The sequence below is a fragment of the Chiloscyllium punctatum genome, chromosome 46 (genome assembly GCF_047496795.1).
Source record: "Chiloscyllium punctatum isolate Juve2018m chromosome 46, sChiPun1.3, whole genome shotgun sequence".
In the NCBI taxonomy this organism is placed as follows: domain Eukaryota; kingdom Metazoa; phylum Chordata; class Chondrichthyes; order Orectolobiformes; family Hemiscylliidae; genus Chiloscyllium; species Chiloscyllium punctatum.
The window spans coordinates 62,243,612-62,270,780 of NC_092784.1; the positions used below are offsets into that span (position 1 = coordinate 62,243,612).

At 44.2% G+C, this 27,169-nt stretch overlaps 1 protein-coding gene across 2 annotated transcripts in view; it reads right to left on the bottom strand.

Moving 5' to 3' along the window:
- LOC140468208 (intercellular adhesion molecule 5-like) overlaps positions 1–11,143 on the bottom strand; it is a 45,278-nt gene extending 34,135 nt beyond the window's left edge. The window contains exon 1 of one of the 2 annotated variants that reach the window (XM_072564448.1): positions 10,940–11,143. In XM_072564448.1, coding sequence (XP_072420549.1) covers positions 10,940–11,006 — 67 coding nt within the window. In that variant the 5' untranslated portion in view covers positions 11,007–11,143. The remainder of the gene's footprint in view (positions 1–10,939) is intronic. The other variant, XM_072564449.1, reaches the window with a different exon arrangement.
- Between the last annotated feature and the right edge of the window lie 16,026 nt (positions 11,144–27,169).

Consider the following 27,169-nt stretch of genomic DNA (forward strand, 5'->3'; position numbering starts at 1 on the left):
AGGAAGGGATGGGAGGGTGAAGGAACCTTGGATGACAAGAAATGTGGAAGATCTAATCGAGAGAAATAAGGTTGAGGAGGCAAGGATCAGACAGGGCTCCAGAGAGTTACGAGATAGCCAGGGAAGGAACTGAAGAATGGGCTTAGGAGAGCTAGATGGGGGCATGAAAATGCTTTAGCGGTTGGATTAAGGAAAATCCTAAGGAATTCTACACTTATGTGAGGAACAAGAGGATGGCCAGAGTCAAAGTAGATCAGAGATAGTGGAGGGACCTTGTGCCTGGAGTCGGAGGAGGTAGGGGAGGTCCTTCATGATTACTTTGCTTCAGTAATCACTACTGAGAGGGACTTTTACCTTTGTGAGGACAGTGTAAAGCAGGCTGATATTCTTCAACAGGTTGATGTTAAGAAAGCGGATGTGCTGAAAAGATGGGCCAGATTGGATATACCTAAGATTACTACAGGGAGCAAGGGAAGAGATTGCTGTGCCTTTGGCGATGATCTGTGTCCTCACTGTCCACTGGAGTAGTAGCAGATGATTGGAGGGTGGCAAATGTTATTCCCTTGTTTACAAAAGCGAATAGGGATAATTCTGGGAATTACAGACCAGTCAGTCCTATGTCTGTAGTGGGCAAATTATTGGAGAGGATTCTGAGAGACAGGACCGATGATTACATTACATTAGAGATAACATGGCTTTGTGAGTGGCGGGTCATGCCTCACAAACTTTGTTGAAGGATATGACAAAACACATTGATGAAGGTAGAGTAATGGATATGATGTAAATGGATTTTAGCAAAGCATTTGATAAGGTACCTCATGGTAGGGGCATTCAGAGAGTAAGGAGGCATAGGATACAGGGATATTTCCTGTCTGGACACAGAATTGGCTGGCCAATAGAGGACAGAGGGTGGTAGTAGATGGACAGTGTTCAGCCTGGAGCTCGGTGATCTGTCTGGGACCTCTGCTCTTTGTGATTTTTAGAAATGACTTGGTGAGGAAGTAGAAGGGTGGGTTAGTAAGTTTGACAATGGCACGACCATTGGTGGAGTGGTTGATAGTTTGGAGGGCTGGTCTAGTTGCAACGGGACATTGACAGGATGCAGAGAAAGGCTGAGAAGTGGCAGATGGAGTTCAACCTGAAAAAATGTGAAATGATTCATTTTGGAAGTTTGAATTTAAAGCAAAATACAGGATTAAAGGCAGGATTCTTGGCAGCGTGGAGGAACAAAGGAATCTTGGGGTCTATGTCCATAGATCCCTCAAAATTGTCACCCAAATTGATTGGTTGTTAAGAAGTTACATGGTATGTTGCCTTTCATTAGCAGGGGGATTGAGTTTAAGAGCTGTTAAGTTGTGCTGCAGCTCTGTAGAGCCCTGGTTAGACCACACTTGGAATATTGTGTTCAGTTCTGGTCGCCTCGTTATCGGAAGGATGTGGAAGCTTTATAGAGAGTGCAGAGAAGATTTAAAAGGATGCTGCCTGGACTGGAGAGCATGTCTTATGAAGAAAGGTAGAGGGAGCGAGGGTTTTCCTCACTGGAGCAAAGAAGGATGAGAGATGACTTGACAGAGGTGTACAAGATGATGAGAGGTATAGATAGAGTGAATAGTCCAAGAATTTTTTCTAGGGCGGAAATGACTATCATGAAGGACATAATTTTAAGGGGATTGGAGGAAGGTTTAGAGGAGATGTCAGAGGTAGGTTCTTTACACAGAGAGTGGTGCATGTGTAGAATGCATTGCCTGCAGTGGTAGTAGTGTCAGATACATTAGGGACATCTAAGCGACTCTTGGATAGGCACATGGATAATAGTGGAATGAAGGGAATGTAGGTTAGTTTGATCTTCCAGGTCGGCACAACATCGAGGGCTGAAGGGCCTGTACTGTGCTGTACTGATATATGTTCTATGTAATTAGTGAGACACAATTTCCATGCACCAAGCCATGTTGACTATCCCTAATCAGTTTTTGCCTTTCCAAATGCATGTAGGTCCTGTTCCTCAGAATCTCCTCCAACAACTTGCCCCCCCCCCCCCCCCAACTGACGTAAGGCTCATCAGTCTATAATTCCCCACTTTTTCCTTACACCCTATTCTTAAATAATGTCACCACATTAGCCAACCTCCAGTCTTCCAGTGCCCACCCTATTGATGATACAAATATCCAGACTGTAGGGATTCTAACTCAGCAAGGGACCCTGTAAGCTGTGTCGTGGCTCCCCACAAAGTTCTGTGATACACTTTATCAGGTCCCAGGGATTTATCTGCCTATTTGAATTTTAAGACCACCAGCACATCCTCTTTTATAATGTTAACTCTCTCCAAGACATTTGCCAAAGCTATCACTTGTCCCCTTTTTGCCCTCCTGATTTCCTTCCTACTGTCCTCACACTAGTCTAGGGATTCACTCAATCCCAGCTGTCTATACCCAACATATGCCTGCTCTTTCTAACCAGAGCCTCAATTTCTCTCGTCATCCAGCATTCCCTACACCTACCAGCCTTGCCCTTTGCACTAACAGGAACATAATACCATCAACATTGGCCTTGCCCTAACTTAAGACTTTAACTTTTTGATCAGTTCTATACTTTTTTATAACTGTTTTAAGACAAATAAAATTATGATCACTTGCTTCAAAGTGCTCCTCCACTGACACCTCAGTCACTTGCCCTGCTTTGTTTCCTAACAGGAGGTCAAATATTACTCTTTCTCTAATAGATACATGCACATGTTGAATAAGGATGTTTTCCTGTACACACTTAACAAATTCCTCCCCATCCTTAAAACGATCAGAATCCTCGTCATTTCGCCATTCCTGATGAAAGGCTTTTGCCCGCAACATCGATTCTCCTGCTCCTCAGATGCTGCCTGACATGCTGTGCTTTTCCAGCACCACACTCTCTAATCTTCAGCATCTGCAGTCCTCACTTTTGACTATGAGAAAACCTAGTCAGCGTTTGGAAAGTTAAACCTGTTTCTATCATCCTTTCAGGTAGCGACTTCCAGTAACCCACCACTCACCCTCTGGTGAAGAAAATATGCTTTAAATCACCTCTCTTGAGAGGAAAGGTTTCTTCCCGTCTCCTTTAGATTAGATTCACTACAGTGTGCAAAACAAGCCCTTTGGCCCAGCAAGTCCACACCAAACCTCCAAAAAGTAACTCACCTAGACCCATTCCCCTACCCTATATTTACCCTGACTAATGCACCTAACACTATGGGCAATTTAGCATGGCCAATTCACCTAAACGGCACATCTTTGGATTATGGGGGAAACTGGAGCACCCAGAGGAAATCCACGCAGACACAGGGAGAACATGCAAACTCTACTTAGACAGACCCAAGCCTGGAATCAAACCCAGGTCCCTGGCATTGTGAGGCATCAGTAGTAACCACTGAGCCACCGTGCCAGCCCAAATTTATTTATGCCCCCCAACTGTGTACACCTCAACCAGGTCCCCCTTCAGTCTTCTGTGCTCTAAGGAAAGCAACCCCAGCCCATCTCATCTCTTTTCATCACTGAGTTGCTGTAGCCAAGGCAACATCCTGCTGAATCTCTTCTGCACTCCCTCCAATGCAATCACATCTTTCCTATAGTGTGGTGACCAGAACTGAACACAGTACTAGCTGTGGCCTAACTAGTGTTAAAAATCAGACAACACCAGGTTATAGTCCAACAGATTTATTTGGAAGCACTAGCTTTCGGAGCACTGCTCCTTCATCAGGTAGCTAGTGGGGTAGGATCATTGGACATAGAATTGAGAGTAAACAATCAAATTATCAAACAACTGATGCAATGTATTGAACAAACTTAGATTGTTGTTCAGTCTTTAATCACTTAGAATGGGGATGCACAGTTTCATTCATTAAAATGTAAATCCCAGAACTTCTTTCAGCATAGGAAGGAAAAAAGTTTAGACTCTGAAGGGAGATTACAGAGAGTTAGGCAGAAATTTAAAAAGGAGGTCCTCAAGGGTAGTAATATCTGAATTACTCCCAGTGCAATAAGCTTGTGAGGGCAGGAATAGGAGGATAGAGCAGATGAATGCATGGCTGAGGAGCTGGTGTATGGGAGAAGGATTCACATTTTTGGATCAATGGAATCTCTTTTGGGGTAGAAGTGACCAGTACAAGAAGGACGGATTGCACCTAAATTGGAAGGGGACTAATATACTGGCAGGGAAATTTGCAAGAACTGCTTGGGAGGATGTAAACTAGTAAGGTGGGGGGCGGGGGGACGGGGGGGAGGGGTGGTGAACCCAGGGACATAGTGAGGAAAGAGATCGATCTGAGATGGGTACAGCTGAGAACAGAAGTCAGTCAGTCAGGGCAGGCAGGGACAAGGTAGGACTAATAAATTAAACTACACTAATTTCAAGGCAAGGGGCCTAACAGGAAAGGCATATGAACTCAGGGCATGGTTAGGAACATGGGACTGGGATATCATAGCAATTACAGAAACATGGCTCAGGGATGGGCAGGACTGGCAGCTTAATGTTCCAGGATACAAATGCTACAGGAAGGATAGAAAGGGAGGCAAAAGTGGCATTTTTGATAAGGGGTAGCATTACAGCTGTGCTGAGGGAGGATATTCCCGGAAATACATCCGGGGAAGTTATTTGGGTAGAACTGAGAAATAAGAAAGGGATGATCACCTTATTGGGATTGTATTATAGATCCCCCAATAGTCAGAGGGAAATTGAGAAACAAACTTGTAAGAAGATCTCAGCTATCTGTAAGAATAATAGGGTAGTTATGGTAGGGGATTTTAACTTTCCAAACATCGACTGGGACTGCCGTAATGTTAAAGGTTTGATGGAGAGGAATTTCTTACGTGTGTACAAGACAATTTTCTGATTCAGTATGTGAATGTGCCTACTAGAGAAGGTGCAAAACTTGACCTACTCTTGGGAAATAAGGCAGGGCAGGTGGCTGAGGTGTCAGTGGGGGAGCACTTTGGGGCCAGTGACCATAATTCTATTCATTTCAAAATTGTGATGGAAAAGGATAGACCAGATCTAAAAGTTGAAGTTCTAAATTGGAGTAAGGCCAATTTTGACGGTATTAGGCAAGAACTTTCAAAAGCTGATTGGAGGCAGATGTTCCCAGGTAAAGGGATGGCTGGAAAATGGGAAGCCTTCAGAAATGAGATAACAAGAATCCAGAGAAAGTATATTCTTGTCAGGATGAAAGGGAAGGCTGGTAGGTATAGGGAATGCTGGATGACTAAAGAAATTGAGGGTTTGGTTAAGAAAAAGAAGGAAGCATATGTCAAGTATAGACAGGATAGATCGAGTGAATCCTTAGAAGAGTATAAAGGAAGTAGGAGTGTACTAAAGAGGGAAATCAGGAGGGCAAAAAGGGGACATGAGATAGCTTTGGCAAATAGAATTAAGGAGAATCCAAAGGGGTTTTACAAATATATTAAGGACAAAAGGGTAACTAGGGAGAGAATAGGGCCCCTCAAAGATCAGCAAGGCGGCCTTTGTGTGGAGCCACGGAAAATGGGGGAGATACTAAATGAATACTTTGCATCAGTATTTACTGTGGAAAAGGATATGGAAGATATAGACTGTAGGGAAATGGATGGTAACATCTTGCAAAATGTCCAGATTACAGAGGAGGAAGTGCTGGATGTCTTGAAATGGTTAAAGGTGGATAAATCCCCAGGACCTGATCAGGTGTACCCGAGAACTCTGTGGGAAGCTAGAGAAGTGATTGCTGGGCCTCTTGCTGAGATATTTGTATCATCGATAGTCACAGGTGAGGTGCCGGAAGACTGAAGGTTGGCAAACATTGTTTAAGAAGGGTGGTAAAGACAAGCCAGGGAACTATAGATCAGTGAGCCTGACCTCTGTAGTGGACAAGTTGCTGGAAGGAATCCTGAGGGACAGGATGTACGTGTATTTGGAAAGGCAAGGACTGATTAGGGATAGTCAACATGGTTTTTTGCATGGGAAATCATGTGTCACAAACTTGATTGAGTTTTCTGAAGAGGTAACAAAGAAGATTGATGAGGGCAGAGCAGTAGATGTGATCGACATGGACTTCAATAAGGCGTTCAACAAGGTTCCCCATGGGAGATTAATTAGCAAGGTTAGATCTCATGGAATACAGGGAGGACTAGCCATTTGGATACAGAACTGGCTCAAAGGTAGAAGACAGAGGGTGGTGGTGGAGGGTTGTTTTTCAGACTGGAGGCCTGTGACCAGTGGAGTGCCACAAGGATTGGTGCTGGGTCCTCTACTTCTTGTTATTTACATAAATGATTTGGATGCGAGCATAAGAGGTATAGTTAGAAAGTTTGCAGATGACACCAAAATGGGAGGTACAGTGGACAGCGAAGAGGGTTACCTCAGATTACAACAGGATCTGGACCAGATGGGCCAGTGGGCTGAGAAGTGGCAGATGGAGTTAAATTCAGATAAACGCGAGGTGCTGCATTTTGGGAAAGCTAATCTTAGCAGGACTTATACACTTAATGGTAAGGTCTTAGGGAGTGTTGCTGAACAAAGAAACCTTGGAGTGCAGGTTCATAGCTCCTTGAAAGTGGAGTCGCAGGTAGATAGGATAGTGAAGAAGGCGTTTGTTATGCTTTCCTTTATTGGTCAGAGTATTGAGTACAAGAGTTGGGAGGTCAGTGGTTAGGCCACTGTTGGAATATTGCATGCAATTCTGGTCTCCTTCCTATTGAAAAGTTGTTGTGAAACTTGAAAGGGTTCAAAAAAGATTTACAAGGATGTTGCCAGGGTTGGAGGATCTGAGCTACAGGGAGAGGCTGAACAGGCTGGGGCTGTTTTCCCTGCAGCGTCGGAGGCTGAGGGGTGACCTTATAAAGGTTTATAAAATTATGAGGGGCATAGATAGGATAAATAGACAAAGTCTTTTCCCTGGGGTCAGGGAGTCCAGAACTAGAGGGCATAGGTTTAGGGTGAGAGTGGAAAGATATAAAAGAGACTTAAGGAGCAATGTTTTCCCCCAGAGGGTGGTACGTGTATGGAATGAGCTGCCAGATGAAGTGGTGGAGGCTGGGACAATTGCAATATTTAAGAGGCATTTGGATGGGTATATGAATAGGAATGGTTTGGAGGGATATGGGCTGGGTACTGGCAGGTGGGACTAGATTGGGTTGGCATATCTGGTCGGCATGGACGGGTTGGACCGAAGGGTCTGTTTCTATGCTGTACATCTCTATGACTCTATGACTCTAAGTCACATTCTCAAGATAGCATAAGGTTTTATTTTAAAAAGTGATGTCTCATCTCAGACAATGCATTAAAGGTGTGAGTTTAGAGTCTGTCTGTATCCCAACCTTGAGTCAGACTGGTTCTATTTCCAAAGTAGGAATTTATCAAATCCCATGTGGACTGACTGCCTACAGACTGTGTGCTTTTTCAGCAAAATAGCATATATCTGCAAACAGAATTCTGCAAAAGCAAATGCACCCCATAGACTTATATGTGTGTGTGCGTGCATGTGAGGGAGGGAGAGTATGTGTGTGAGAAACAGGGAGAGAGTGTGTGAGTGAATGTGCATGTGTGAATGTGTGTGTCTGTATTTGTGCATGCTTAATACAGTGTGTGTGTGAGTGTGATGGAGTATATATCTGTGAGAGGGTGCATGTCTGAGAGAATGTGTGTGGATGAGAGAGTGTCTACATAAGTGTGTGTGATCGTGTAAGAGTGTGTGTATATTTGTTCAATACATTGCATCAGTTGTATGACACTGATCATTTACTAAAATTCTGTGTCCTATGATCCTGTCTCACTCACTGACGAAGGAGCAGCGCTGTTGGCTATAACCTGGTGTTGTGTGATTTTTAACTTGTCCACCCCAGTCCAACACCAGCACCTCCACAACATGACGAACTAGTGTTAGAAACCGCTCCATCATAACCTCACTGCTCTTGTATTCAGTGCCTTGAATAATAGAGGCAAGTATCCCATGTGCCTTCCTATCCACCTTATCTACCTGCCATGTTGCTTTCAAGGATTTAAGAACATCTGCATCAAGGTCCCTCGGATCCTCTGTATATCGAGTCTGACCATTCACTTGCCTTGTTAGTCTACCCAAAATGCATTACCTCACCAGGATTACATTTCATTTGCCATTGTTCAGTCTGTTTTGGATCTTCTTTATTATACTGTAATCTAAGACTTTCCTGTTTATTATTGACCACACCACCAAACAAACATACTGATCATAACTTCTGCATCCACATGGTAGGCTGTTGGAGAAAATGCAAAGGCATGGAATTGAGGATGATGTAGCAGTTTGGATTAGAAACTGGCTTTCTGAAAGAAGGCAGCGAGTGGTGGTTGATGGAAAATATTCAGCCTGGAGTCTGGTTACTCGTGGTGTGCCACAAGGATCTGTTTTGGGACCACTGCTATTTGTCATTTTTATAAATGACTTAGACGCAGGCATAGGTGGATGGACTGGTAAATTTGCAGATGACACTAAAGTTGGTGGAGTAATGGACAGTTTGGAAGATTGCTACAGGTTCCTGGGGGACTTGGATAAACTGAAGAACTGGGCTGAGGAGTGGCAAATGGAGTTCAATGCAGCTAAATATGAGGTGATGCACTTTGGGAAGAATAACAGGAAGGCATAATACTGGGTCAATGAAAACATTCTTGGTAGTGTGGATGTGCAGAGGGATCTTGGAGTCCATGTACACAGATCCCTGAAAGTTGCCACCCAGGTTGATAGTGCTGTTAAGAAAGGCATACGATGTGTTAGGTTTCATTTGTAGAGGGATTGAGTTCCAGAGCTGCAATATCACGCTGCAACTGTACAGAACACTGGTGTGGCCACACTTGGAATATTGTGTACAGTTCTGGTCCCCATATTTCGAGAAGGATGTGGAAGTATTGGAAAAGGTGGAGAGGAGCTTTACCAGGATGTTGCTTGGTCTGAAGGGGAGGCTTATGAGGAAAGGCTGAGAGACTTGGGTCTGTTCTCATTGGAAAGAAGTAGGCTAAGAGGGGATTTGATAGAGGCATACAAGATGATCAGAGGATTAGATAGGGTAGACAGTGAAAGTCTTTTTCCTAAGATGATAATGTCAGCTTGTACGAGGGGGCATAACTACAAATTGAAGGGTGATAGATTTAAGATAGACGTCAGAGGCAGGTTCTTTACTCAGAGAGTGGTAAGGGCATGGAATGCCCTACCTGCCAATGTAGTCAACTCATCCGCAGTATGGACATTTAAACAATCCTTGGATAAGCACATGGATGATGATGGGATAGTGTAGGGGGACGAACTGAGAATAGTTCACAGGTCGGCGCAACGTCGAGGGCCTAAGGGCCTGTTCTGCGCTGTATTGTTCTATGTTCTGTGTTCTATTCATGTTTAGATCATCACCTTACACAACAAACAGCAAAGGACCCAGCACCAGTTCCTGTAGAACCCCACTGGACTCAGGTTTCCTGTCACTAAAATTCTTCAACCACCAGCTTCTCTTCTTGTCACTGGCCGATTTTGGAGCCATTTGCCAAATTGCCCTGGATTCCAGGGGCTCTGATATTCTTGGGCAGGGTGTGAGCATTCTGAACCTCCAACCCTCTACACAAGCTTGATACACTCACTCTACCCGATAAACGCAACCACTGGGATGGCAAATGTCTCCATTTGCGATTTTAAAACCATGTTTTCCTGTTGTTTGAAAGTCTGATATTTCATTCTGTCTTGATCTCATGTGTACTTCCCACTCATTTATTTTCATTTGTCTAAAATGTTAATGAAAATGAAAAATCCCCTCTTGTTGAACTCTCGGGTGTAATTTCTGGTGAAGAGTTGTCTGTGGCAGTATTTGACTGAGATTAACTACATACCGTACACGATGCCGTCACTATTGCTGGAAAGTCCCCGGACTGTTCCGCGGACGGAGCGAGGTCGCTCCAAGGACAGCAGAACATTCTTGGGGAAAGTTTCAGTCCAGCTCAGTGGGGAATGCCTGAGCCACTCATAACCGTGTCCATCTTTATTACCGAGGATTCCTACCTCAGTATTCAATACTGAAGGGAACAGACGGATTCTTTATAGAGTGGACAATGACTGGTTCATGTCCAGGATTTGCTCCGTGTGTGTGTGTGTGTTGGGGCAATTTGAACAGACAGCTGGAATTGCTGCTCCCGGGATGGTCCACCGGCAGCAACTCAGCACCGTCAGGTCTAACAGCCCCGGAACAGCAGAAACCACACTGTTCCAACTGATTGAACTCAACGGAGCCCAGAGCTCTGCGATCTCTGCTCGAGAGATGGTGAAGAGAGTCGGATGCTGCCTGAACTGCTGTGCTCTTCCAGCACCACTAATCCAGAATCAGGTTTCCAGCATCTGCAGTCATTGTTTTTACCTAGAAGAGAGTCGAGAGCCTAGGCTGGGTGTGGGGTTATAGAAGCTAAAAATGTGTTGCTGGAAAAGCGTAGCAGGTCAGGCAGCATCCAAGGAGCAGGAGAATCGACGTTTGGGGCATAAGCCCTTCTTCAGGAATGAGGGCTTATGCCCGAAACGTCGATTCTCCTGCTCCTTGGATGCTGCCGGACCTGCTACGCTTTTCCAGCAACACATTTTCAGCTCTGATCTCCAGCATCTGCAGTCCTCACTTTCTCCTGTGGGGTTATAGAACCCCACTTCCAGCTAACCCATCAAACATTTCAGCGAACGTACGGAGCCTCACTTATCACAAAACAGGCTGAATCAGAGCAACACTCAATCCTGAGTCTCCCTCTTTTTGCTTCTAACAACACAGACCAGAAACGTGCCCAATAACGTTGTTCTTAATATTAACGAATAACAAGAAAATCAATCCTTCATTACAGAACAAGTACACACGAGAAATGTCCGCATTTAAACATAACTACACATCGTGAAGTGCAGCACAAATACATTCAGAAAACACTATCCACTGATTTTAAATATGTTTTTACCCACTTGTCACATAAGAAGTCACAGTGAAGAACTGCAGAAGTCCATGAGGTGAAATGATCTGGAAGTTCATATCGCCAGAATGTGGATGGGCTCTGCAATCTGTACTCGACCTGACTAACTCAGCTCGATGTTAATGAAAATGACCTCTGTCCTTTCCCGGAAATTATTAAAAAAAACAATGCCATGAATTCCAGAGGAAAAATTCCAACATCTTGTATCAACATTTGATATATTGCCATTTCCCAAATGTGGGAGGCATGCAATTCACAGCAGGCTGAGAGCACTGAACAGATCAGAAACCTTCCACAGAATTAATAAAATCAAGCCTACTCAGAGATCAAGATACATACACTGTCTCTCTGCTTTCTGTCAAATGGAGAAGGAAGTAAAGCAAGTTCTTCACAACTGGGTTCCTGTTTATATCCAGACAGTTTACCTTCATCAGAAACAGAGAAAAGGAGGTGGAGTAGGCCATTCAGTCCTTCTAGCCTGCTTGTCTATCATTATGCTCATGGCACAGAGATGTACAGCATGGAAACAGACCTTTCGGTCCATGCCGACCAGATATCCCAATCCAATTTACTCGCAATTGCCAGCACCCGGTCCATATCCCTCCAAACCCTTTCTATTCACATACCCATCCAAATGCCTCTTAAATGTTGCAATTGTACCAGCCTCCATCACTTCATCTGGCAGCTCATTCCATACACGTACCACCCTCTGCGTGAAAACATTACCCCCATTGGTGTCTTTTATATCTTTCCCCTCTCCCCCTAAACCTATGTCCTCTAGTTCTGAATTCCCTGACCCCAGGGAAAAGACTGTGCCTATTTACCCTATCCATGTCCCTCATAATTTTGTAAACCTCTATAAGGTCACTCCTCAGCCTCCGATGCTCCAGGGAAAACAGCCCCAGCCTGTTCAACCTCTCCCTATAGCTCAAATCCTCCAACCCTGGCAACATCCTTGTAAATCTTTTCTGAACCCTTTCAAGTTTAACATCATCTTTCTGATAGGAAGGAGACCAGAATTGCACGCAATATTCCAACAATGGCCTAACCAATGTCCTGTACAGCCGCAACATGACCTCCCAACTCCTGTACTCAATACTCTGACCAATAAAGGAAAGCATACCAAACGCCTTCTTCACTATCCTATCTACCTGCGACTCCACTTTCAAGGAGTTATGAACCTGCACTCCAAGGTCTCTTTATTCAGCAACACTCCCTCGGACCCTACCATTAAGTGTATAAGTCCTGCTAAGATTTGCTTTCCCAAAATGCAGCACCTCGTATTTATCTGAATTAAACTTCATCTGCCATTGGCCCATCTGGTCCAGATCCTGTTGTAATCTGAGGTATACCCTCTTCACTGTCTGCTACACCTCTAATTTTAGTGTCATCTGCAAACTTACTAACTGTACCTCTTATGCTCGCATCCAAATCATTTATGTAAATGACAAAAAGTCGAGGACCCAGCACCGATCCTTGTGGCACTCCACTGGTCACAGGCCTCCAGTCTGAAAAACAACCCTCCACCACCACCCTCTGTCTTCTACCTTTGAGCCAGTTCTGTATCCAAATGGCTAGTTCTCCCTGTATTCCATGAGATCTAACCTTGCTAATCAGTCTCCCATGGGGAACCTTGTCAAATGCCTTACTGAAATCCATTAGATCACATCTACTGCTCTGCCCTCATCAATCTTCTTTGTTACCTCTTCAAAAAACTCAATCAAGTTTGTGAGACATGATCTCCCACGCACCAAGCCATGTTGACTATCCCTAATCAGTCCTTGCCTTTCTAAATACATGTACATCCTGTCCCTCAGGATTCCCTCCAACAACTTGCCCATCACCGACGTCAGGCTGATCATCCAACTCAGTCTCCTGTTAATGATTTCACTCCATATCCTTTGATCCTTTTAGTCCTAAGAAATACATCCACATCTTTCTCAAAAGTCGTCAATGTTTTGGCCTCAACAGTTTTCTGTAGCAGAGAATTCCACAGGCTGACCACAATCTGGGGAAAAAGAAATCCTTCTAATGTCAATCCTGAATAGCCTCCCCTGTATTCTTGGACTATGACCCCTGGTTCTGGATTCCCTGGTCATTGGGAACCATCCTTCCTGTATTTATCCTCTAATCCTATTAGAATTTTATGGGTTTCTAAGAGATCCTTCCTTATTCTTATAAATTCTAGTGAATATGGTCCAAACCAATCCAGTCAGCCTCCATTCATCAATCTGGCCATTCCAGGAGTCAGTCTAGTAACAAAAATAGAAAGTGCTGGGAAAACTCAGTAGCTCTGACAGCACCTGTGGAGAGAAAGCACAGTTAATGTTTTGGGTCCAGTGACCCTCCTTCAGAACTCAGACAGTTATTTTGGGGAAAGCACAAGGCAGGCAGTAGGGGTATTGGATATTGATTCAGATTGAACAGATGTGATTAATGGTGTTCCCCAGGGACTCATACTTGGACCTCATTCTTTCACTATGATTAATTTGATGAAGGAACAGCAAGTCATGAATTGAAGGTCATTGATGAAACTCAGTTAGGCCACATGGTAATGACTATAGACAGGGGCAGAAAGGTACAAAGAGACAATTAATAGATTAAGTGAATGGGCACAACAGGGTTAGATGGAGTTCACTGAGAATAAGCACAAAGTTATCAACTTTGGATGAAGAAAATATGATTGGAGTATTTTCCAAGTGGTGAAAAGACCATAAAACCATCAGACATAGGAGCAGAAATTAGGCCATTCAGCCCATCGAGTCTGCTCCATCATTCAACCATGGCTCCATTCTACTGCTTTCTCTTCATAACCCTTGATCACCATGATACTCAAACACCTACCTATCTCAGTCTTAAATATACTCAATAACCTGGCCTCCACCACCTTCTATGGCAATGAGTTCCATAGATTCACTACTCTTTCGCTGTAGAAGTTTTCCCTTATCTCTGTTCTAAAAGGTCTTCCCTTCACTCTAAGGCTATGCCCTTGGGTCCTTGTCTCTCTTAGCCATGGAAACGTCTTCCCAATGTCTACTCTGTCCAGGCCATTCAGTATTCTGTCGGTTTCAGTTAGATCCCCCTCACCCTTCTAAACTCCATCGAGTATAAACCCAGAGTCCTCAAATGTTCCTCATATGTTAAGCTTTTCATTCCTGGGGTCATTCTCGTGAACCTCCTCTGAAAACACTCCAGAACGAGTACATCCTTCCTGAGATTTGGGGCCAAAACCTGCGCACAATACTCCAAATGTGGTCTGACCAGACCCTTATAGAGCTTCAGAAGGACATTGATACTTTTCTATTTAAGTCCTCTCAAAATAAATGCAATCAATGCATTTGCCTTACAAACTATTGACTCCATCAGCAAGTTTTCCTTGAGTGAAATCTGGACTAGAACTCTCAAGTCTCTTATTAATGACTTGGATGAGGGAGTCGAAGGGTGGGTCAGTAAATTTGCAGATGATACGAAGATAGGTGGAGTTGTGGATAGTGAGGAGGGCATTTGTCGTTTGCAAAGGGACTTAGATATGATGCAGAGCTGGGCTGAGGAGTGGCAGATGGAGTTCAACCCTGCTAAGTATGAGGTTGTCCATTTTGAAGAACAAATAAGAATGCAGAATACAGGGTTAATGGTAGGGTTCTTAGTCAGGTGGAGGAACAGAGGGATCTTGGGGTCTATGTACATAGATCTTTGAAAGTTGCCACTCAGGTGGATAGAGTTTGTAAGAAGGCCTATGGTGTATTATCGTTCATTAGCAGAGGGATTGAATTCAAGAGTCGTGAAGTGATGTTGCAGCTGTACAGGACTTTGGTTAGGCCACATTTGGAGTACTGTGTGCAGTTCTGGTCGCCTCACTTTAGGAAAGGTGTGGAAGCTTTGGAGAGGGTGCAGAGAAGATTTACCAGAATGTTGCCTGGAATGGAGAATAGGTCGTACGAGGCTGAGAGTTCTCGGCCTTTTCTCATTGGAACGGCGAAGGATGAGGGGTGACTTGATAGAGGTTTATAAGATGATGAGGGGAATAGATAGAGTAGACAGTCAGAAACTTTTTCGCCAGGTACAACAGAGTGTTACAAGGGGACATAAATTTAAGGTGAAGGGTGGAAGGTATAGGGGAGATGTCAGGGGTAGGTTCTTTACCCAGAGAGTGGTGGGGGCATGGAATGCGCTGCCCGTGGGAGTGGTAGAGTCAGAATCATTGGCGACCTTTAAGCGGCATTTGGATAGGTACATGGATGGGTGCTTAATCTAGGATAGAAGTTCGGCACAACATCGTGGGCCGAAGGGCCTGTTCTGTGCTGTATTGTTCTATGTTCTATGTTCTATTTCAGACTTCTGAATTTTGTCTCCCTTTAGAAAATAGTCCTTGCCTCTATTCTTCCAACTTAAGTGCATGACTTCACACTTTCCTACATTGTACTTCATCTGTTACTTCTTTGCCCACTCTCCTAACCTGTCCAAATCTTTCTGCAACTTCCCACTTCCTCAACACTACCTGTCCCTCTACCTATCTTTGTATAGTTTGCAAACTTAGCCAGAATGCCCTCAGTCTCTTCATCTAGATCATTAATGTATAAAGTGAAAAGTTGTGGACCCAACACTGAGCCTTGAGGAACACCACTTCTCACTGACTGCCATCCTAGAATGATCCTTTTATCCCCACTCTCTGCATTCTGCTAGACAGCCAAGCTTCTATCCATGCTAGCACCTTGCCTCTGACACCATGGGCCCTTATCTTACTCAGTAGCCTTCTGTGCAGGACCTTGTCAAAGGCCTTCTTGAAGTCATCCATTGGCTCTCCTTGGTCTAACCTGCTCATTACTTCCTCAGAGAATTCTAGTAGATTTGTCAGGCATGACCTCCCCTTGATGGAACCGTGCTGACTTTGCTCTATTTTACCATACACTCCCAAGTATTCAGAAATCTTATCCTTCACAATGGAGTCCAACCTTACCCATGTTTGAGGTCAGGCTAATCGGACTGTAATTTTCCATCTTTTGCCTTACCTCCTTTTTAAACGGGTGTGTTACATTAGCGATTTTCCAGTCCTCTGGGGCCCTCCATGATCCTAGTGATTCCTGAAAGATCACCATTAACACCTCCATTATCTCTTCAGCTATCTCCCTTAGAACACTGGGGTGTAGTCCATCTGGTCCAGGTGGTTTATCCACCTTCCGGCCAATCAGGTTTTCTAGCACTTTCTTCCTGGTGATGGTCACCATACTCATTTCTGGGACCCCCCAACTCTCTTGAATGTTTGGGATATTACTCATGTCTTCGACCGTGAAGACTGACGTGAAGTAATTATTCAGTTCCTCAGCCATTCCCTTATTCCCCACTACGATCTCTCCAGCACCATTTTCCAATGTCCACTTTTGCCTCTTACTCTTACAGTTTTCCTTTATATTGCTAGCTAGCTTAGCCTCATATTTAATCTTCTCCCTACTTACTTCTTTCTTTGTTGCCCTCTGTCAGTCTTTGAAAAGTGTGGTGCTGGAAAAGCGCAGCAGGCCAGGCAGCATCCGAGGAGCAGGAGAGTCAACGTTTCGGGTATAAGTCCTTCTTCAGGAATGAGGCTGGTGTGCCAAACGGGCTGAGATAAAAGGTGGGGGGGGGTGGAATTTGGGGAAGGGGCGCTGGGAATACGATAGATGGAAGGAGGTGAGGGTGAGGGTGATAGGCTGGAGAGGGGGTGGAGGCGGAGAGGTTAGGAAGAAGATTGCAGGTCAAGAGGGCGGTGCTGAATCCGGGGGTTGGGACTGAGATAAGGTGGGGGGAAGGGAAATGAGGAAGCTGGAGAAATCTACATTCATCCCTTGTGGTTGGAGGGTTCCTAGGTGGAAGATGAGGCGCTCTTCCACCAGGGGTCGTGTGGCCAGGGTCTGGCGATGAAGGTTTCAGGACGTGGCTGAAGAGCTTCAGGGCAAAGGAGATGACCTGGGGGGCCTCCCTCTACAAGGATCTCAGTGAGTCCTTCTCTCACTGCACCCCCGAGGTCATCTCCTCTGCCCTGAAGCTCTTCAGCCACGTCCTGAAACCTTCATCGCCAGACCCTGGCCACACGACCCCTGGTGGAAGAGCGCCTCATCTTCCGCCTAGGAACCCTCCAACCACAAGGGATGAATGTGTGGTTCCCCTCCCCCCACCTTATCTCAGTCCCAACCCCCGGATTCAGCACCACCTTCTTGACCTGCAGTCTTCTTCCCGACCTCTCCGCCCCCACCCCTCCTCCGGCCTATCACCCTCACCCTCACCTCCTTCCACCTATTACATTCCCAACGCCCCTCCCCCAAATTCCACCCGCCCCACCTTTTATCTCAGCCTGTTTGACACACCAACCTCATTACTGAAGAAGGGCTTATGCCCGAAACGTCAATTCCCCTGCTCCTCGGATGCTGCCTGCTGCGCTTTTCCAGCACTTCACTTTTTAACTCTGGTCTCCAGCATCTGCAGTCCTCACTTTCTCTTCTTTGTTGGTCTTTGTAAGCTTCCCAATCCTCTGGTTGCCCACTGCCCTTCACCACATTATATGCTTTCTCTTTTGCTTTTATGCTATTCCTGACTTCCTTAGTCAGCCATGGTAATATCCAATCCCTCTACACCTCCATCCGCCATGACCAGGGCCTCCAAGCCCTCCGTTTCTTCTTCTCCCAACATCCCCAACAGTACCCTTCCACCAACACTCTCATTCGTTTGGCTGAACTGGTCCTCATCCTCAACAATTTCTCCTTTGAATCTTCCCAGTTCCTCCAGAACAAAGGGGTAGCTATGGGTCCCAGCTATGCCTGTCTTTTTGTTGGCTACGTAGAGCAGTTGATCTTCCGTAATTACACCGGCACCACTCCCCACCTCTTCCTGCGCTACATTGATGACTGCATTGGCGCCACCTCGTGCTCCCGCGAGGAGGTTGAGCAATTCATCAACTCCACCAACATATTCCACCCTGTCCTTAAATTTACCTGGACCATCTCTGACACCTCCCTCCCCTTCCTGGACCTCTCCATCTCCATTAATGACGACCAACTTGACACCGAAATTTTTTACAAACCCACCAACTCCCACAGCTACCTGGATTACACCTCTTCCCACCCTATCTCCTGCAAAAATGCCATCCCGTATTCCCAATTCCTCCACCTCCGCCGTATCTGCTCCCAGGAGGACCAGTTCCACCACAGAACACACCAGATGGCCTCCTTCTTTAGAGACCGCAATTTCCCTTCCCACGTGGTTAAAGATGCCCTCCAATGCATCTCGTCCACATCCCGCACCTCCGCCCTCAGACCCCACCCCTCCAACCGTAACAAGGACAGAACGCCCCTGGTGCTCACCTTCCACCCTACCAACCATAAACCACATCATCCGCCAACATTTCCACCACCTCCAAACGGACCCCACCACCAGGGATATATTTCCCTCCCCATCCCTTTCTGCCTTCCACAAAGACCGTTCCCTCCATGACTCCCTGGTCAGGTCCACTCCCCCCAACAACCCACCCTCCCATCCTGGCACTTTCCCCTGCCACCGCAGGAATTGCAAAACCTGCACCCACACCTCCTCCCTCACCTCCATCCAAAGCCCAAAAGGAGCCTTCCACATCCATCAAAGTTTTACCTGCACATCCACTAATATCATTTATTATATCTGTTGCTCCCGATGCAATCTCCTTTATGTTGGGGAGACTGAACGTGTCATAGCAGAGCGCTTTAGGGAACATCTCTGGGACATCCGCACCAATCAACCACACCGCCCTGTGGCCCAACATTTCAACTCCCCCTCCCACTTAGCCGAGGATATGGACATCCTGGGCATCCTTCACCGCTGTAATACCGTTACCTCTGATTTTAACTTGTCCCTCTCAAATTGGAGAGTAAATTCAATCATATTATGGTCACTGCCTCCTAAGGGTTCCTTCATCCTAAACTCCCTTATCAAGTCTGCCTCATTGCACAACATTAAATCCAGTACTGTCTGTTCTCTAGTGAGCTCCACCACAAGCTGCTCAAAAAGTCTGACACTGTGAAGGTGCGGGGAGTTTTAAGAGTCTTAGAATGAAATGAAACTCATGGATATGTACAAAAAATAATTTAATGGGCTACTGAAATGTTGGCCTTAATTTCAAGGAAGCTGGAATGGACGTTAAATCAAGCTTTTGTGAAACTGCGTTTTGAGCACTGTACTGAGTTCATTTCTGGGCATTGTACATCTCCAAGTATATATTGAATTTTGGAACATGCCAGAACGATACCAGGACTCAGATGATTAAGTAATAAAATTGCAGAGATTAGGTTTGTATTCCCTTCAGTTTAGAAGATTAACTGAAATAATTATGACCATTACAAGAGTTCATAACATTGGTAGACACTGTTTTCTGTGCTGAGGAGGCTGTAAACAAGGGTAAGGCTGTCGGGGTGATATCAGGGAGAACTTCTTCAAACAATTGCATATAAAATCATATGAGCTACATTAACCATAAATGTGTTTCTTACTCAGAGGTGGCATGTAGCTGCCATTGGCATTCCTAATTTCATTTCAACCCCACCCAGAGTTGACAATATCAGGTTTAATCTGGTGCGGAATCTTCTCCCAGTCAACAATTCTGCTGGAGCTATCCTTATAGTTGGGTGAGGGGTGGTCCTATAAGCAAACAGGAATCGGCATAGTTTGGTATCAAGAGGTGCTGTAGGCTGCTTCTTTAACAATGCCTACAATATTTGGACCGCTCTTTCCTGTAGACAATTGGATGATGGTATGCAGCTGTCCTTATGTACTGAATATTACTTGACTTTAAGAAATAGTCAAGTTCCCTGCTGGTAAATTACATCCCATTGTCCGCGACCAAAATTTGCAGTAGTCCATGTATCATGACCGATACTTGCAGCTTCTCAATTGTCATCCCTAATTTTGCTGTACAGTCTTTATGCAAATCCAACCACTTTGGGTGGACATCCACAATGAGCAAGAATATTGATCCCATGACAGGACCAAGACCAGGGTTTACCCAGCCATTCCCACAAATGTTGGGGCTTTGCTGGTGGCAGTTTTGTCCTTGTTAGCACTCTGGGTATTGCCCCATCTACACAGCTATATCGGCCTCCAACCCTGGCAGCCAGACATCGCTTCTTGCTAGCGTCTTCATCTTAGAAACTCCTGGATGACCCTGGTGGAGTTCAGCCAGTATCTGGCAGCAACCTTTACTCAGGACAGCACCCTTGCTCCCCACAATAATACCTGGTCTTGCCAGGTTTCAATCCTGGTTGCAATGGCCATTCTGTTTCCCCCATTACCACCCGCTGTTTTAGTTTCTCTAGGACAGGATGTTTTGTGTGCCCACAGTCAGATATTGTCAGCGGTGACTGGAAGGGTGTCCAGGAAGTTCAAAACCAAAACAGACTGTACAAGGGGAGGCACCACTGGTGGAGTGCCTGCCAGTGGGAGGTGGCTCAAGGAATCCTCACTGACCACTTGGCTTCCTGGATGGTATTCTAACTTGGACTTGTATGCGCTGAGAATAAGGGCCCAACACTGAATTCTCCTGGAATGTATGGGTAGCACCTCCTTATCTTCCATCAGAAACGCTAGCGGGGTTTGTGATCTGTTATTGTGACACATTTCCATCACTAAAGCTACTGCTGGAACTTCCTCATACCAAAAATGACTGCCAAGCCTTCCTTCTCTATCTGGGTGTAATGCGTTCACCATCAGCCAAAGTGTGGGAAGCATGTGCTATCAGGATTCCTCTCCTTTGGGCCTCCGGTGAACCAGTACTGCTCCAATACCATGTGGGGAGGCATCGCATGTCAGCACTACCTCTCGCTTCAGATCGTAGGTGGAAAAGACCTTAGATTAGATTAGATTAGATTCCCTAATCTGGAAACAGGCCCTTCAGCCTAACAAGTCGACACCGACCCTCCAAAGAGTAACCCACCCAGACCCATTTCCCTATATTTTCCCCTGACGACTGCACCTAACACTATGTCAGCACGACCTCTCGCTTCGGATCGTAGTCGGCCAAGACCTTAAATGACGAAAGCTGCTTTTTCCCGAAAGGCTACTTCGTGGCTATGTGACCATTTCCAAGGCTGACTCTTTATCAACAGCAGGTGTAAGGGTGCCAAGATAGAGGCCAGGTTACGTATGAATTTTCTGTAATAATTTACTAACCCATGGAAAGACCTATGTTCCGGTACGGACATGGGAGCCAGGGCTCCTTTGATCACCCTCACTTTATCTTCCAATAGGTGTAATCCAGTTTTGGAAAAGAGCACAGGCTGACGATACCCAAATAGCAGTCTTGTATATTGGTATAAACCCTTATAGGTATTAATTATAGTGTACCTCTGGGACTCATCCAATCACAATTGTAGGTAGGCATGGCTCATGTCCAGCTTCGTAAAGGAGACCCCTCTCACCACCTTCGCATACAAGTCCTCTGTGCAAGGGTTTGGGTATTTATCCAGCTGCAAGAGTTGGTTTACTGTTTGTTTAAAATCCCCACAAAGGTGAACTGAGCTATCAGGCTTCACAATCAGTACGACCAGTGCTGCTCATTCTGCAACTGCACTGGTATGATGATTCCTTTGCTCTTCAGCCTCCTGATTTCTGCCTGTACTTTTAGGGCAAATGGTACGAGGCAGGTTTCGCAAAATCTTGGAATTGCTGCCTGGTCAAGATGTAAAGTGGCTTTGGCCCTTTGATAGTCTCAAGCCCTTTGTGAAATACTTCTGGGTATTTCACTAGAACTTCACTGATGTAGCCATTTTCTAATTGAAAAATGTTGAGCCAATCTAGGTGAATCTTTCTCAACCAATTCTGCCCCAATAGGCTTGGGCCCCAAGCCTTTTACTCCCATCAGTGGGAACTACACCAACTGCTTCTCATAGGTAATCGGAAGCCAAAATTTTACCCTCAATCTGCAACAGTTCCCCAGTGTATGTTAATAGTATGGCTGAGATCTTGCACAAACGTAATGGTTGGAGTTCCAAGCGAATCTTGTTAAAGACCAAATCTGCAACCACAGATACAGCTGCACTGGTATCGACTTTCATGGGAACTGGGTGACCATTTCACTGAACATTAATTTTAATCGGTTCTGAATTAGAAATCACTAAGCACTTTAATTGTTCCAACCCACATGTACAGAGACTTTCCAGGGTGTGCACTCTTCTGGGTGACAGCCTATAGGTTTTCTTACTCAGGTCGGGCCCTTTGGAGTCTTTTGTTGTCTCAAATCCATATTATGGCAGCAACGACAATTGCTACAAATAAGGAGGGAGAAAGTTGAATATGAGGGTAAACTAGTTGGTAATATTTGGAAAGATTGCAAGAAGTTTTTTTCATATATAAAGAGCAAAAGGAGGCAAAAGTAGACATTGGGCTGCTGAAAAATGATGCTGCAGAATTAGTGACGAGGAACAAAGAAATGGCTGATGAACTGAAAAAGTATTTTGCACCAGTCTTCTGAGGCTTTATAAAACTCTGGTCAGACCACATTGAGAGTATTATGAGCAGTTTTATGCCCCATACCTCAGGAAAGATGTATTGTCCCTGGAGCAGGTCCCAACGAGGTTCATGAGAATGATCCCAGGAATGAAGGGCTTAACATACAAGGAACGTTTGAGGATTCTGGATCTATACTCGATAGAGTTTAGAAGGATGGGGGGGATCTGATTGAAACTTTCAGAATACTGAATGGCTTGGACAGAATGGATGTAGGGAAGATGTTTCCATTGGTAGGACAGACAAGGACCCAATGGCACAGCCTCAGAGTAAAGGGGAATCCAGCATCAATCCCTGTGGAACACAGCTGTGCTATGGACAAGACCAGACCTTCTCAAAATATTTTAAGAAGGTAGCCCAGACCCTAACCTTTTCTTATTTTAAAGGTAAATGTCAGATGCTGTTTTCCAGGTGTAGTGCAGTTGGTCAAATTACTTGACGTTAAGCAAAACATAATTTATTCAAACACTGCAGTTAAAGTGCAATAAAAGAAACAAGCATTTGTGAATAACAACTCCATTGGAAAACTTAACAGAATAATAAATACAGTAATTATTACTAATTAACTATTTCAATATAATGAATCCATATGCATATTCTTGGCAAAAGGCAAATTCAGAAAACAGATTGTCACATGAATACCATAAAGCAGACAGCGGACCCCCAGCTTTTGGTTGTAATCAAAAGAGGTGCAAAAAATAGCTTCCATCTTTTCAAGACCTAAACAGCAAATATTGAAAACTACACCTAACATCCCTGGTTCTGTGAGTGAAACCTTGACCACGCCCATTCAGGCTGTTTCTATTGTTCCAGTTTTAAAGAAAAAACACCCAAGGCTAGTTATCTTCTCATGGGCTGTTTGTCACCTGTCCCTGAATCTCTCTCTCCAAAAAAAACCCAGGACAGAATAACCTCCTAAAGTGACAGCATCGTCACAGCTGGTCTCAGGCTTCCAGTCCAAATAAAAGCCCTCCATCATTGCTCTCTGCTTCATACCATTGAGGCAATTTTACATCCATTTGGCAAGCTCACCCTGAATCCCATGTGATATAACTCTACTAAACAATCTACCCAGTGAAACCTTTCAAGGACTTTACGAAAGTCTAAGTAAACAATGTCTACTACTCTGCCCTTATCAAAAAGTGGCCTAATCAATGCCCTGTACAGCCACCACATGATCTCCCAACTCATGTACTCAATACTCTGACCAATAAAGGCAAGTACACCAAATACCATCTTCACTATCCTATCTACCTGCGGCTTCACTTTCAAGGAACTATGAACCTGCACTCCAAGGCCTCTTTGTTCAGCAACACTCCCCAGGACCTAATGATTAAGTGTATAAGTCCTGCCCTGATTTGCCTTTCCAAAATGCAGGACCTCACATTTATCTAAATTGAACTCTATCTGCCACTCCTCAACCAATTAGCCCATCTGATCAAGATCCCTTTGTACTCTGAGGTAACCTTCTTCACTGTCCAATAAACCTCCAATTTTGGTGCCATCTGCAAACTTACTAACCATACCTCTTACATTCACATCCAAATCATTTATATGAATGAGGAAAAGCAGTCAATCTAGCACCAATCCTTGTGGCACTCCACTGGTCACTGGCCTCTAGTCTTTAAGCAACCCTCCACCAACACTCTCTGTCTTCTACCTTTGAGCCAGATCTGTGTCCAAATGGCTAGTTCTCCCTCTATTCCATGTGATCTAACCTTGCTCACCAGTCTACCATGAGGAACCTTGTCAAACACCTTACTGAAGTGCATACAGATCATGTTCACCGCTCTGCCCTCATCAATCCTCTTTGTTACTTCTTCAGTAAACTCAATCAAGTTCATGGGACATGATTTCCCATGTATAGAGCCATGTTGATTATCCCTAATCAGTCTTTGCCTTTCCAAAGTACATGTACATCCTGTCTTTTGGGAATCCCTCCAACAACTTGCCCACCCACTGATATCAGGCTCACCAGTCTATAGTTCCCTGGCTTGTCCTCATCACTTTTCTTAAACAGTGACACCACATTAGCCAACCTCCAGTCTTCTGGTACCTCACCTGTGGCTATTGATGATACAAATATCTCAGCAAGAGGCCCAGCAATCACTTCCCTCGCTTCCTGCCGAGTTCTAGAGTATACCTGATCAGGTCGTGGAGATTTATCCACCTTTATGGAAATCAACTTCTGTTATTCTCTTTTTTTTTGCTATTCTGATAAAACATTTTTAAAATGATTTACATGGTATAAAGGAAAAGGATCAGTCCCATGCAAAACATAGATCTCTATTCTGCTCTCCGGGCAGAAAAATCCTAAATTATTCTTTTATAAGCAAGTTTCCTTTATTGGTCAGTGCATGGATTATAGGAATTGGGAGGTCATGTTCCAGCTGTACAGGACATTGGCTAGGCCCCTGGTTTGAAATATTGCATGCAATTCTGGTATCCCTGCTATAGAAATAATGTTGTGAAACTTGAAAGGGTTCAGAAAAAATTTACAGAAAAAGTTGCCAGTGTTGAAGGGTTTGAACTATAGGCAGAGGCTGAATAGGCTGGGGCTGTTTTCCCTGGAGCATCGGAGGCTGAAGGGATGACCTTATAGAGGATTATAAAATCATGAGGGGCATCGATAGGGTAAGTAGACAAGATCTTTTCCCTGGGGTGGGGAAGTCCAGAACTAGGCATAGGTTTAGGGTGAGAAGGGAAGGATGAGTTGGACTGAAGGGTCTGTTTCCATGCTGTACATCTCTATGACTCTATGACTTTATGAATTTTGGAAAATAAATTGATTCAAAATACGTGGGATATGGACAGTCAAACATTTTAGGTTTTTCACTGCGAGACTTTTTAACTGTTCTTTATACAATGAAGCTGAATAAAACACATTCTCATCCTGCAGGCAAATAATTATTTTTGATTTGGCCATTCCTAAGGTAACCATACAATCTTCAATGAATGTCTCCCTGATGGTGTCCAAGGAAACAGAGTAGGTAATATAAGGATGTTACATTAGTATTTTAAGAAATGGTAACATGCCTTTTGAAAGTAAAGTTTTGCAACATTACTTCATCCAGCACATTCAATTGATATTTATTATTAAATTACCATATTTAACATAATTAAAGACCTTTAAACAAAAATTCAAGGGATTGTAACAATGGCATGTTTCACTATTTATAATCCCATCATAATTCTAGATCAATTCTGTCACATTGAGTAGCAGTTACCTATTCAATAATGTGGTGATCCCTGTATGGAGGGATTGTCTTATGAGCAAAGAATAAACAGATTGGGACTCCATTCATTTAAGTTTAGCAGAATGAGAGGTATCTCATTGAAACATACACGATACTTAAAGGGCTTGACAGCTAAAATGCCAGGAGGATGTTACCCCTCATGGGACAGTCTTGGGCCATGGGGTGTGGTATTGGAATAAAGGGGCGCTAATTTAAGATTGAGATGTGGAGGAATTTCCTCTGTCAGAGGTTATGAGTCTTTGCAACTTCATGCTGCAGAGGGTTGTGGGTGCAGAATCTTTATGTATGTTGAAGGCTGAGGTAGATAGATTCTTGGTCAGTAGGGAAATCAAGAATTATGGGGAAAGCACAGGAAAATGGATGTGAGGAATGCTGGATCAGCTGTGATCCCATTGAATGGCAGAGCAGGCTCGAGGGAGTGAATGGCTTGGAACATAGAACAGTACAGCACAGTACAGGCCCTTCAGCTCTCAATGTTGTGCCAACCTTTTATCCTACTGTAAGGTCAAACTAACCTACATTCCTTTCATTCCACTATTATCCATGTGCCTATCCAAGAGTCGCTTAGATGTCCCTAATGTATCTGACTCTACCACCACTGCTGGCAGTGCATTCCACACACTCACCACTCTCTGTGTAAAGAACCTACCTCTGACATCTCTCCTAAACCTTCCTCCAATAACCATAAAATTATGCCCCTCGTGATAGTCATTTCCAGTCTTGGAAAAGTTCTTGGTCTATTCACTCTATCTATACCTCTCATCATCTTGTAAACCTCTATCAATTCATCTCTCATCCTTCTTCGCTCCAATGAGAAAAGTCCTAGCTCCTTCAACTTTTCTTCATAAGACATGCCCTCCAGTCCAGGCAGCATCCTGGTAAATCTCCTCTGCCCCCTTTATAAAGCTTCCACATCTTTCCTATACTGAGGCAACCAGAATTGAAACAATATTTCTTGTAGTCTTACAAATTGCACCATAAATGAATGCCAATAAATCAATATTTACCTCAGGAATTTACATTTTTTCTCTCAAGTATTAGAAATACAAAAATGAGCTTATAAGGCATGACTTTCAAAATAAAGGTTTCATAATGTGTTCTCCAGTATCTAGAATATCCTCCAAAGTAAATGTGAACATTTTATAATTATATTAATGAGCATTGCAAGTAGCACATTACACAAAACACAGTCAATATCCTTGGTAAGGAAAAGACGATTTTAGTGATTTTGACTTGAAGAATCACCAGATCAATTTACAACTCAATTTATTGATCCTCATTGTTTTTCATTCAATTATCACTGGTATTTCCCAGAGCGATATCAGGTTGATTTCATTTGCAAAGCTGCCTATGGGCAGTGCAGAAACGAAAGCTGAGTATTATTAGCACGACCAACATGATGACTATGGAAATTATGATGATTAACTTTCATTTCCATGTTTCATCTGTGAAGACATTAATGAAAA